The sequence below is a fragment of the Carassius carassius genome, chromosome 10, assembly GCF_963082965.1.
Source record: "Carassius carassius chromosome 10, fCarCar2.1, whole genome shotgun sequence".
Taxonomy (NCBI): Eukaryota; Metazoa; Chordata; class Actinopteri; order Cypriniformes; family Cyprinidae; genus Carassius; species Carassius carassius.
In genome coordinates, this window is record NC_081764.1 from 16,318,254 (window position 1) to 16,332,672 (window position 14,419).

Consider the following 14,419-nt stretch of genomic DNA (forward strand, 5'->3'; position numbering starts at 1 on the left):
TTCGGAAATCGACATTTACATATAAAATAATAAAAATAGTTGTTTCAGTTCACTGATATTTTGAAATGCTCTAACTGAAAGCCCCTGACAATTCAACTAAAAAGAAGAGTCGAAAAATAAAGGAAACAAAGTGGAAGAGTAGGGATAGGAACACAAAAGCAGAGAAGTCATTTATTGAATAGTAGTAACTGACAAAAAGTGCAAGAGCCATTGAGAATACAACCACCATTCATTTCATATGAAACAACAAAAGAATCTGTCAACACTATAGCATTCATTTCCTTTTCTCTTAACTGCCATGTACATAGCAGATAATACATCTTTAAGAAAATGAACAAATAATCAAGACACAAACAAAACACAATTTACTGCCCAGCAGTGCACTTTACAAAACATGACCAGCATTATCAAAATTCTGTCATCAATAAAGTCTATCCCCCATATTTATAGACAACTCAATGAGTCCAGCTCCAATAATAAAGGCAAAAACAAAAACTATGAGTCCCGAGTCCCATAAAAAAAGATGTGTGCTTGGTTCCTGGTCAGTTTTCGACATTCAGGATTGTTTAGAGAGATAGAAAGAAGAAAAACAGATGGAAAGAAGAGAGCAAGACAGAAATAAGGTGGTCAGCTGAGAAGTTGCTATACTGTTTATGTGCAATGGGTTTCTGTGCAATACCAGCATATCAGTCCAACAAACAAAATAAATGCTGAGGAAACAAGCCGCCTCAGTCACAAGGGCTCTTTAAGTAACATTAAAAAAGTATAGACACAATGAAATGTTTTAAGAAACTTCTGACACTTTGGCAAGAATACTAATGCAGCTAGATCTGAGTGTAAGGTGATTGTAAGCAGATTTAATACACAAATGGATCATTTCAATTGATAAATGAGTGCCATAGTTTAGATAATACACTTTGGAGGGACAAAATCATGCACTGAACTTGAAAAAAAAAAAATATCTAATACGTCTTCACTTGAGAGCTCACATATTTAAAACGAGGTTTTCAGGGGGTAGAAACCAAATCCTGACTTCAACCCATTTGTGGCATAGAAAAAGTCACCACAAGTGACAGTATGGAGAAGCACAGGGAGCCCCTTTGAGGGGTAGAGGATGAGATGAAGAAGAGATGGAGAGAGATGAGCGAGGGATGCTCTGAGGGAGGAGGAATGTGATTCCTACTTTCAGGAAGCACTGAAGCGCCTCTTCTGCTCACCTATTGGGTCCAGAAGCTCAGAGCGCAAACGGGCCCTTAACAGGCTGTAGGAAAGAGTCAAAGATAGACAGTAAGAAACAGAAAGACCGGAAACGCAGGCAGATGTGAGGAGACAAGAGAAAAAGAGAGGTGGAGGATTAACAAAATGGCAAGAAAAATAGAACTTGACAATATTAAAAGATATCAGACTTCATCATGAAATAACAGAAAGAGAGAGACCACAGTGATAAACAGGTGATGATGGGTAAATCAAACAGAAATGTTTAAAAATTATGCATATTCACATTTTTCAGGCTTCATTCATTTGAATTCAATTAGATAGAGATTTAAACGTGAATAAAAAATGTGTTAACTATAAAAAATCTCAAACTATGAGGAAACATCTTAAAACTAAACAGGATGCATGATTTTCATCTTTTAGCATGTGCACAAGGTGGCAGCAACTAAGTAAGTTTAGTCTTTGAACTGTGGAAAGAGTGAGAAAGTACAAGGGGAAATCAATCAAATAAAACACCCAACCCATTGAATCTAAGACAGAAGGAGCTTTATTGAAAAGGAAGGAACAAGTATAGATTTATGAATGAAAGAGAGAAGCAACAACATACAGACAATGCTGAAAACTACATTTGTGCTTGAAAATGCTAACCTATCTACCAAAAATCTGAACAAGAATGGGGCTGCCCTTAATGTGTTAACATGCTATGCTCAAATGATAGTTTTGGACATTCAAAGGATGCACATTCCACAGCATGTGCGTTCTGTCTTTGTCCTACAATGGGACAGTTTTAAAGATAATGGCTACCTCGTCATTCTTACCTACTCATTTACGTAGCTCAGACCAAAGCATGAGAAGGTCAAATTAACCCTAAAATCAACAGCTTCTCTACCTGTTCTCAAACTAAACAGAGCACATTGAACTGTTTTAGCAGTTTATACTCTTAAAACCCAGTAGAGAAACAGAATTTGTGAGCCATGGGTACCCTTAGGAACATCTATGGGTTTTTAGAATAGTGATTTTTTATTTAAAAGTATAACGTAGCCGGTGGTTGATTATTTTAAAAGGCTTTCACATTTTGTTCTAAAAAAACTGCTAACATAATGACTACAGTTGCCAAAATATGGGTGGTTACGGAACCAAAATCCTTATTTTACTCAATAATTGAAAAATAGGCTATTCTAAAACCCATTAGAACTTCCATAAGGAATGCATAATGAATCCATTTGACCTACAAACAGATGCCATGACTGAACAGCACAGTTGGGTGTGGATGGTTTAGGTAGTCTTAAGGAAATTTACAGGAAGAAAAGCAATGACATCCCAATCCGAGTGTACATACTACATTCCAACATATAGTTAGAAACCAGTTGTTCCTTAATGAAACAAGCTGACAAAAACATGAAGGGTGAAAATGCTCATTTAAAGCATAATTTACAGGTCTCTCCCCCTCTGTTGAGCACTATTACAGCAGATACAATGTATTTCTGTAAAAACTTTGCTAGAGGCTAAAGTCTGAGAACAGACTAAGCTTGCATTTTCCATTAATCGACTTAATTTGCATTTACCATGAAGACCAATAACAATTTGTAGGCAGAGTTTAAACTTGTTTGACTGAAGTTCTGTGGTAGTCTGCACGTCATAAAATGTGGGGGGGGGGGGGGGGGGGGGGGGCAAGTGAATAAATCAGATCACCATCTCAGCAAGGTACACCCTTAATAAGAAGCCAAGCAGAATGTAAAACCGTTATTATTATTACCATGTGAACTTATGTCGAGCAAAACCAGCAGGGTTCGTTTAAGGGCAAATCTTTTAACAGCATCGATGATGCACAACATAAATCTCATGCAAGATGCAATCCAAACTCATACTTTCATGCTGTAGCCAAGATTCTATCATCAGTGTGAGAGAATTAAACTGCCACGTTAAGTTGCAGAGTTTGCACTCTAGAAACTCTCAGGTGGGGCGAAAATTAATGGCTGAACAAACAAACCAAATACTTAAATGATCAATTCAGTGCACAGTCAGTCAATGAGCAACCACAATCAAATGCAGTGTTAAAATCAAGCAATAAATTGATCAAATTATTACAAAACAGACACAAATATCAATCTGAGGGGTGGACCTTGCTAACACAGTGTAGTATGTGCCTACAGTTTGGCTGTGGCTAGTCCCATTATAAAAATGAAGAGATGAAGAACAATTCTCCATATATATATATTTTTTTTTTATTGCGGAATTTTCCTGCGTGTATAAGGTACTCACTGTTTCTGCAGTAGGTTCTGCTGTTGCTGTCTGTATGACTCAATAGTCTGCTGAGGGAGGAACTGCATAAGTTCCAAAGACTCTTTGATTTTCACCAAAATCTCATAGATTTCACGGCCTTTAATCTGAAGCACAGAGAAGGAGAGAGAAGGGTAAGCCTGGATGCCAGATGCCTAAATTATGCTCAGTTCTTCACTTTGAATATCTGCTTAAAAAATGTCTGTGAAGTACTATCTTTGTATTATCTTTTCAGTATCAAATATTTCTGTAACGCTTTCTATAAAGCCTACATATAAATCTAAATGTAAAGTATTCCTAATGCGTTGTAAAGGTATTCATAATTCATAATTCACTCAAGTTATTGTTGATTTGTAATATACTATTTTACAGATTTCAAATAGTATATGAATAGTAGTGTATGTAAAAGTATGTAAAGATTTGTTAACCTTGATTAATAAATGCTGTAAAATATTTGTAATTAGTCATTTTTTATACACTAATGTATTAACTAAAAGTTAACAAATTATGAATGACACTTTTCTTTGATGACTGTAATTATGAATAACAGTTATGAATAATACATTATTATTTTAATATGTAATTTTAACTTTAATATATATTTAATATTTTAAGATTTTATATGTATTTATTATGTAGTTGAATATTTTTAATGGACTATATAGTACAAAATACTAACACTGCATAATATAAGCAGTTTTCATAGATATTAACACTTCCTTATCAAGTAATGCACCATTCACACAGAAATAATTCTTGTTTGTAGAATTAAATAAAGAGCAACAGAATGAAAGACAATGCAGGTTTCACATCTTTAAAAGTGGCTTTTCAAAGACATCCACCTAGTGAACGCTTACATTAGAAAAAAAAAGATGCAAAAAAGCATCCTGTCTACTCTAAACCGCCCCTAATAATTGTTGCATCAACAACTACAAATCTGATGCTGGGATACTGCAGATAAACTTGAGATACTCACAGGCAGACAAAACACTTCCTCATCAGTGGATCTTCGCTTCTTGATGGAGTTTAGCTGAGAGAGGTGAGAGGTCTGACGGAAAGCTGTGGAAGACAGAGATAGAGGAAGTGAAACAGCTGTAGTAGAAGATCTTAAAGCACAAGACGCAAAGCCAAAGCACAGAACAGGTGGAAATGTTGCAGTGAGTGTGTTTGTACAAGAGGGCATGCAGTTTATATGGAGGTCAGAGAACTACCTAGGAATAAGAAACATGCGCTGCAAATGTGTTTGTGTTAGATGAAGCCCAGTCACCAGCCACCAGCACTACTTACGGCGTTTCGTACCCTCACTGCTCTTTGAGCCATCGCTGACATGCTGTTTACGAATGCTGTCCTCATCAGCTTTGCGGTCACGTCCAGGGCATGCACAGATACGAGCCTCAAAACACCGTCGGCCCAAAACCTGACCACTGGAGAAATCGATCAAGCAATTAATTCACATATTTCCTATAAGGGATATTTTATTCAATGTTTAAAATGGTCTTACTCTCTGGATTCCAAAGTGACGATTATGAGAATAGGACGTCTGTTCATTCCACCAACACAGCTGGAGTTACACATGAAATTGTACAGGACGGTTGTGAACTCTGTGCCCACCTGTTAATAGGGAACAGTCGTGTCATGCACTACTCAACATTGGTCATTTCTCTAGAGCTGTTATGTTAAATGACCATCTGTTGGGAATGATTTCAGGTGTGCGGTGTATGTAGGAACAGCCAGGGTTCTCTGAGTGTGAGTGTTCACCTGAGGGGGCTCATAAGGCACCAGCACACTCTGACGCCCAGTAATGGAATCCTCCACATATTGAGCATGACTGTTCCCCTCAACCCTAATCAGGTGACTGGGCGGGGCTATCTGGCCTATTAAACACAAAATTCAGTAGATTACACCATCAAGCTGATGATTAAAAACATGTTTAATCACATTTCTAGACTACAAAATCAGAGAAGTGACATACCGTCATTGAACTCTCTGCTCAATTCATGGTTCGGGCATCGTTTGACCACCTCGGTAACATGCTCAGCTTTCTTATAGACAGGCATGGCCCGTAAGACTGCACCCTGGGGCGGGTTGGTAAGGACCTTGATTTGAATGGGACACGTTTTGGCAATCTGACAGTACAGCTTCTTCAGTTCTGTCGAGTACTGAAGAAAAAAAGAGAAGAGTTTGGTTAGCAAGTAACTACAACAACAAAAAACAATTGAAAACACGAAATAATTGAAATTGACTTTACGCGTCTGTAATATCACCGCCCTCTTATTTGAAAAATATAAGCACATTTTAATACATATTACTAAAGTGTTTATGTAAAATGTTCTTAATGTTTAAAAATAATTACTTTTTTCAAAATGATTAAATGCAATAATTCAATAGAAGCTGCTATAAACTACTAAACTTCCATTAAAGGTCTTTTTTTTATTACCTATACAAAGAAAGAGAGCCACACAGCTGCAAAAACAGCTGCACTCTGGCAATGCTTCAGTGGAATAAGTGCCATATATCAGTCTTTAAAGGCAAGAGCAGCTGGCTTTAGGCGGCAGGACTTCTGGTTCTACCCTACAGATGTCACAGGTTAAGATATACCTGTGATTAAAGACACACGCTGAAATGTGCTTTCCAAATCACCCTGATGCATGATTCCTCTAGGAATACATCAGCACTGTTTTGACACAGAAAATTTGAAGTAAAAATGATTGTCCTGATGTGATGATATTTCCAGTGTTGAGCAATGAAAAGCTTAGATATCCCTTAAATACCTTTAATAGGCTTTCAATAAAATTGAATTTAAATTATTTAACATTTTCAATGCCCCCCCCCCCCCAGTACCTGAAATTCTTAAAATAAAAATGAATTAAATTGTAGGTAGAATTCCAAAAGTTTGGGGGTAATTTTAACTAATAAATATAAAATTGTTTTGTCTCATTTTAAATCATTTTAAGCCAGCTTGATTCCCCCCTGGAAGTTGAAAGAGTTGAGAACCAATGGTCTAAATCGATTATAATACCATTCTAATATAAACTGACATGTTCAGATCAACAGTTTACAGAAGAATAGCTGTTTTTATACAGAAGTTGGCTGGAGGTTTAGCAATATAGTTTCTCGATGTGTAACATGTTAATGAAAATTCACCGTACATATCTTTCAATACAAATGGTATGAGGTAATCTCAACTGCATTTCCCAAAATCCTCTTCATCACTGATGACAGCTTGACGTTTAGGGCGTCACTGACCACAAAAATCATTGGCATCACACCATGTGCTTGAATCATCCTCATCACCACAGGCTAACTCTCCGGTGTTACTCATACTTACAGCATCATCAGGTGTTTAAGATGCTGTCTAACCACACACGATGGGTCAAAAAGAAAAATAAATTAAACAGTCTCACAAACCGTGACCGCCAACATTGTGACAAATGCAAATCATCACTTAGCCACCAATATTGCAAAAACGAATGGTATGCCACAGATTTTGTATTGTAGATAATGACTGGTTGCACATCACTTCTTTTTTTAAGAAAAATAACAGACCATACTTTTCTTTGCAGCATTTAAATGAATTCTTGCTCTGAAAGCAGCGTATCAAGTACATGTAAAATAACTGTGAAGAAAACTTTCCTGTTAAATTCATTTGAAAAGGTGAAGAAGAAAAAAAAGAAATAAGTAAAGAAAGAAAAAACTGCTGTGAATGCTGCCAGGGGCTATTTTGAAGAACAATGCAACATTTAATTCCAGCTCTATTAACTTTTGATATGAAGTGTTCCAATGAGAGGAGCCCGTCCCAACACCTGCTTGTGAGCTTTCAGAGTATTACACAACCTCGACAAGAACAAGCACACACAAATCCTGGCCATTTCCTGAAGGAATTATTAGAACAAACTAAAAAAAATATATATCTTTACCAAAGCTTTACCATATGGTTCAGTCGTATTAGAAAGTTATGAACTACACTTTTACCGCATTTAATAATCTAGCATAATGGTAATTTTTGCATTTAAGAATGCATTTTACATGTTAACACTAAAACTTCACATTTACATAAAAAGATTTTATTATATTTAAAGTTATGAATTGTTTATGATACAAATATCATGAATTAATATAATATTTAAAAAAAATCATTGTTAGTTTACGACTAATGCATTAACTGATGTTAACAAATTCAGCCTTTTTGTCAGCTACACTGAAAATAGATTTGAATAGTTCATATTTTTGCCTCCTGTCCTGTCATATCACTTGCTCACGATGTCTTCAGCGTAGCAACAGCACGAAGCTTCTACACTCATCACCTGCACTCTCAGAACTGACTTGACCCATTTTAGCTCTGACTAATTTAGTGCCTGCATGGGTGCTTTCACCGGTGGATGGTGAAAGCGTTTTGTGCGTGAACTCAATGCTTTTTTGAAAGGTGTTCTATAAAAAAAGAAAGATAAATAACTGTAATTGCCCCTCTGCTCCTAACCTGATATGCCTCTGTACGCTCCTGTCATTCAGTTAAATGAGGTGAGTGAGGGAGAGAGAAGAGGATACGAGGACTAAAGAGAGAGTTGTACACACCTCTAGTTGTACACGCCAAAGGGTCAGTCACACAGAGGCCCAGCAAAAAAGCCAGCGACAGATATAAATGACAGAAGCTTGACATACCAACAACAAAACACCGTTCTTACATATTTTGTAACATCTTAAACGCCAACCTACAAACCCTACCAGCACATAAACAAAGCAGTTGATGTGCCAATTCTAGCCCTAAAGCAACACATTTTGAGAATGTGAATATGTGTGAAGGCTGTTGTGTTTGCTTGGGGCCAAATGAGACACTTCTGACAGGGAAACACAGGCACACACATGAAGGGTGGGGCCATAAAATGATCTGATGAATTTGAGGCATTAGCTGTTTTACAGGGAGGGGCACGGTGGTGTTAACATGCAATTATGTTCCAGTCACAGGCTACAATGTGAATTACCACACACACACACACACACACACACACACACACACACACACACGCACACACAAAAGTTTAAAATTACTCTTTGAACAGAAAAGGGGGATTTACAATCTAGGATGAGAACGACTCATTGATATTTTACAACAATGTTTAATTTGTCTATTAGTTAATGCAGTAATGCATTTGTCTATTTAATTAATGCATGAACTAATAATAAATAATTTAATGTATTTATTTATTTATTAAAGTTAATTTTGATGTATAATTGTTCATTCACACATAACACTAAACACTGCAATACATGTTAACACATCACATATAACTAATGTATTATTTATATACCATAACAATAGTATGTTTATATTTTTAGATCTTCAGTTTACAGTTTTTAAGTTTAGTTTGAGTCATTTTGTTGTGGTTTTGTAAATTTGATTAGTTTTGATGTTTTTCTGTTTAGCTTTCTATGTACTTTATTTCCGTTTTAGTTTATGATTTTAGTACTTCAACTACTTGTAGTTAGTATAGTAAACACTGATCAAACAATTAATAACACTGATGTATTAGTATACTCAGGGTGCGATTTGTTGGGGGGATGCGTGGGATTTCCCCCTTTCTGGTCAATGTATCCCTGCCTCTGCTTAATTATTTTTATCCCCGGTGGGGATAAATTTACCCCCCCCCCCCCTCAAACTGATCAGTGCTACTACACTAGTGGCGAGACGGCTCACAAAACTTATCACGAATTCCGTGATTTGATTAAAGTCAATTTTATTTTAAAATGCGCTACTTTGGCTGGCTCTGATATAGCTGCCGCGCACGCGCGCAGCCTCTTTGTATTCATCACTCTGCAGACTTGCTCAATGTCCCGCCCACGGCGCTATCTGATTGGTTACACCTCACGAGTAATAGCCTATCAACACTTGCGAGACGGTTGAAGCCGGTCTGCTGGGCAGTGGAGTTGCTAACTTGGCGTCTTCGTCGCTAGATTTAGCGACTAGCGACAAATCTAGCAACTTTTTGGGCAATCATTATTTAGTCTCTGAGACTCTGGTGCTGCCGCATGAGCGCGAGGTCTCTCTTTCCCAGCGCGAGCCTCTCTCTCTGCATCTGCTGTGTTCAGCGAGTGCAGAGAGCAGCAGCACTTTCAGTTAAAAAAAGAAGAAGAAGATATTCTGTTGCTTCTAACTCTATTTAACAAGCAAGTATAGCCGACATCAGTCACAGCACAACCACTGACTTTATCGTATGTGTATTTGATTTTATTAGTGCAGATGTTTGAGAGCTGGTTGTAGTCTTATGGACCTAGTTTCAGTCATTATAATATTCATTCCGTTTAACAGAAACATTAAAATATAGTAATAAAAACAGTTTTATTGAGAATTTAATTAAATGGCTAAATTAAATTGCAGTATGTGAGCATAGAGAGGCAATACAATCATAGACAGTAAAAGAAATGGACACAGCGACCCCATTGGAACTCAATTGAGACAAGTGAAGCCCATTTTTAGCCCATTTTTTTACATCCGTTTCTGACGCGCAGACTCAAACTAAGCTTGATGACGTCAGCAACCTGTCTGACAGATGTAAATCTTCTAGTAGCTGTGCGTACAAACTGCCATCGTTAATCTTGCAGAGACGGCGAGCTTGAGCGGGGAGTTCTTTGGCGTGAGTGAGCAGGAGTAAGTATTCTGATTAATTATTTTGTATAGTATTTTAAAATGTAACGCCAGGGCTTGTATCTATGGGCTTCTCTCTTGAGGTCTCCCCGATTGCCTGCGAGCTTCTCCTCCTGTCTGTATGGTAATTTCTCTACTGTGCGACAGAGAGTAGAGTGGTTATGACATATCGGTCGGCCGATATATCGGGCCGATATTTGTCATTTTTTAATATATCGGCATCGGCCGATATCCGTGTTTAGTAGCGCCGATTTAAAGTCAGGCACGTCGGCGGGCAGCCCCGTGTTATTGGTGCGGTGGAAAGATCATGTTCATGTGAAGCACCCCAAGCCAAAAGTTTTGGAAGATTCAACAACAGTCCTGGGAGATAAAGGTAGTCAGAGAATTTCACTCTGTAAATGGGGTGGAGAAGTTGACAGCTCTAACAAACACTGCAGCGTGACGTTACCAAAGTAAACTGTCTCTGACGTTACTCCGCCCCGCTCACAGACAGCAGCATGCTCGGAGAGACAGCTGTGGTGGAGCTGCCCAGAACGGTGAATCACATTTGTTCGGAAGCATGGTTTGATGCTGTTGAGATTTATAAATATTGTGCTCTCATTTATATTTGGTTTGTTTACCTTTTATTTATTTTCCTTGAACCAGGCAATCATATTGCAGAGTGTATGTCATGTGACCTAATCAGTGACTGAATGAATGCACATGTTTCTGTTTAAATAAAAGTGCGCCAGTCTGAACAAAACTGGTTGATGTGAAACGGTAATCCTGTTGTCTGCGTGAGTTACTCTGCTAACAGGTTATGGGCCCAGAATACGGGTGTTAAGTCGCAACGAAAACTTAACTGCGTGTACCCGAGTTTGTAAGAGAAATGACATGAGGCTGCAAACATGAGCAGAAAGACAAAAGCAGCGGTATCATCGAGCCACTGGTCAAGGCTTGTCTTTGACGGAGATGAGAAAAATTATGAGTTATGGGAGACGAAATTTTTGGGTCACCTTTGTTTACAAGGACTGAAAGAGACTATTTTGAATGAGCCTTCTGTCGAAGATGAGGAAGACGAGACGAAAAACGCCGAAGCCTATGCTGAGCTGATACAGTTCCTGGATGACAAAAGCCTGTCGCTGGTCATGAGAGAAGCAGCAGATGACGGACGTACAGCGCTGGAGATTTTACGTGGATATTATGCTGGCAAAGGGAAGCCCCGGGTAATAAGCTTGTACACAGAGCTAACTTCACTCCAAAAATTGTCGAGTGAGAGTGTTACGGAATATGTCATCAGAGCTGAAACTACAATCACTGCTTTGAGATAAATATGTGCTCTCATTTATATTTGGTTTGTTTACCTTTTATTTATTTTCCTTGAACCAGGCAATCATATTGCAGAGTGTATGTCATGTGACCTAATCAGTGACTGAATGAATGCACATGTTTCTGTTTAAATAAAAGTGCGCCAGTCTGAACAAAACTGGTTGATGTGAAACAGTAATCCTGTTGTCTGCGTGAGTTACTCTGCTAACAGATGCAGACAATAACCAGTTTTCCATCCAACTCATTTGTATTTAGGGATGTCAATATTCGATAATTTCCATGATCCATCGTCGTTTAAATTAATGATCAATTAATTACTTTAATGCTGCAAAATGCGTCTGCAGCGGTATTATTATGTGCAAAAGTCACTTGGAAAAAAAGCTTTCTCACCCGAATTAAAGGGGTTTTAGTCTCAATAAAATGCTAGTAGCAGGACTATAAATGAATAGATGTGATTATGATCATTTGATAAAATGAAGAGAGCGCGCCATACGTTGGAGATTATTTTACTTTGTTGACTGTTTCCCGTCAAGGAAGACCGCTGAATGCGCCTCTTTAAATGGTTTCGTGGTGCTTGTTGTTGTATTTTAAAACGCAACTGCAATGTTTTCAAATGACACTATAGTAGTGGTGCAACGGATCATCATTGATCAATATCTTCGCTTCGGCACACACGTGACCCCCGGATTGATTTATGAAAAAAAAAAAGTTGCGCATGTTTAGTCCACACTCAGTGGTAATGGCGAGCGGAGGAACGGAGGAGCTTGAACGCCCCGCGCATTTTGGATTCCCTGTCAGATATAATGATGAAGGAAAGAGGTTAGAGTGAAAAGATTGTGCCAGATCTTTATGAACAGGAGAAGAAAAAAGTTGTGGATGAACTATCCCGAGCATCCTCTGTTTCGCTCACGACAGACGGCTGGACGCAGGGCCGGCCCTGACCAATTTGCTGCCCTAGGCAAGATTTTACCTGGCGCCCCATGCATCACAGCCCATTTCACCCTGTCATTGTGTTCATGATTTAGCATATATATATATATATATATATACACACACACACACACACACACACACACACACACATTACAGCAGAACTGTTCAGCAGAACTCATAATAAATCATCATATTAGAATGATTTCTAAAGGACCATGTGATAGACCGGATGTCACATGTGACACTGAAGAATGAATTATTGATGCTGAAAATTCAGCTTTGCATCACAGAAATAAATGATAATTTAAAGTAGAATAAATTGAAAACAAATTATTTTAAATTGTAATAATATATCACAATATTACATTTTTTTTCTGTATTTTTGATCAAATAAATGCAGGCTGGATGAGCAGAAGAACCTTCTTTCAAAAACATTAAAAATAGTAATGTTTCCAAACTTTTGGCCTGTACTGTATCCCCCCAAAACTGCACAACTGTAGAGTAAAACATTAATAAAAAGGTGATAATAAAAAATGCGTCTTAAAACTGACATGATTGTACAAAATCACAGTCTGGGGACTCAGAACTCAGAACAACTGCTAACATTAAGTTTAAGGTAAAAATAACTGCCATGAAATTATAGTATCTTACTCCTATGCAATAAATTGTTCTTTCACTACATCTCTTTACCTCTGTCTTTATCCTCTTCTCTTCTTTTTGGCACTGTATCTATCGCAGACTATGCTCATTTATAATGTGTCATGTAAATTCGGCCTTCCGTCACAATCAGGAAACTTTCACCTTGTCTAGAACTGGCACGAGCTGCCAGGCCCGTTTCTACGAGCTGTGTGTTAACAGAAGCAGTGCTGTCTACATTGGATGCGGCGTCGGGCCCTATGCGTCGGGCACGCTACACAACAAATTACCAACAACTGATCGTGCGCGCGCTCTGTTTCTGACGCACTTCAAGCACTCGATGGGCGGGGGAAGATTGAAGAGCCGGACTTTTTTTTGTTTGTTTGTTTTATTTGGTAGTATTTCGAATTAATGGTTTTAAATAGTAGCCTATTATAAAAAAAATATGTAAAAAAAAACAAAAAAAAAAAAACTCATTCACTCGTTCACTCATTCTGGCGCCCCTATGGATGAGTGGCGCCCTTAGCATTTGCCTATACCGCCTATGCCGCGGGCCGGCCCTGGCTGGACGTCCAGGGGGACGGAGAGCTATGTGACGATAACTGCTCACTTCATCACAGCACACTGGAAAATGAGAAGTCGGGCTATTATGTTAAAAAGAAGATATTATGTGCACTTTAAGTTGATTTCCTATATTTTAATTGAATAATTTAATGATAATTAAAAAAAAAAGACAAAACGTATGTTTATTTGTCTTGGCCTTTTTTTTTGCTGATCCGATTCATACGAGGACGAGCGAGCGCGGGTTTGACTAGATGTATTTGGAGGTTATTGCTCACGTCTCGTTCTGCACATATACAAATGTTTCCATATTCGCAATGTATCTGAATGTTAAACTATAATATTTTTTATTTATGTAATGTAAACTAGACGGAAAGATCATCCTCTACACATGAGCAAAAACGTCCTTGGAATAACAGCAGAGTGGACCGGTATACGGTCTATTTAAACTGACCAGTGTAACTTTTTATATGTTTGGTTGACTGTACTTTATTTTAATAATGAACAGACTGCGATGTAAGTTTGAAATTAGAATGTACTTTAGATGTTCTGTGTCCTTTATACCAAACACAAATGTTGCTGGTTGCTAGTGTGTTTGCAGCACTACTGTTATTTATTTTTTATATATTTATTTTTTTATATTTTTCAGTTTAATTGATTTTTATTTCTAAAATTGTATTTATTTAAATGTACATTTAAGTTTACATTTATGTTCCAAGAAACTTGAAAAATTCTACTTGATAAATGCTCTAAAACTTTAATGCAAATGATTGACTTGATTGACTATATATATATATATATATTACCTGTTTTATATATTTAATACTTGGTCAGTTTATTGATTTT

At 37.6% G+C, this 14,419-nt stretch overlaps 1 protein-coding gene across 13 annotated transcripts in view; it reads right to left on the reverse strand.

Moving 5' to 3' along the window:
* Window positions 1-14,419, reverse strand: part of LOC132151886 (tumor protein 63-like) — a 45,740-nt gene that overhangs the window by 4,132 nt on the left and 27,189 nt on the right. For 7 of the 13 annotated variants that reach the window (XM_059560382.1, XM_059560384.1, XM_059560388.1 and 4 more), the window contains 6 exons: window positions 5,468-5,654; window positions 5,254-5,369; window positions 4,997-5,106; window positions 4,783-4,919; window positions 4,472-4,554; window positions 3,478-3,602 (listed from right to left, as the gene is read on the reverse strand). In XM_059560382.1, the coding sequence (XP_059416365.1) occupies window positions 3,478-3,602; window positions 4,472-4,554; window positions 4,783-4,919; window positions 4,997-5,106; window positions 5,254-5,369; window positions 5,468-5,654 (758 nt within the window). Of the gene's footprint in view, window positions 1-145; window positions 1,262-3,477; window positions 3,603-4,471; window positions 4,555-4,782; window positions 4,920-4,996; window positions 5,107-5,253; window positions 5,370-5,467; window positions 5,655-14,419 lie in introns of those variants that run through there. The other 6 variants (XM_059560383.1, XM_059560386.1, XM_059560393.1 and 3 more) reach the window with 2 other exon arrangements.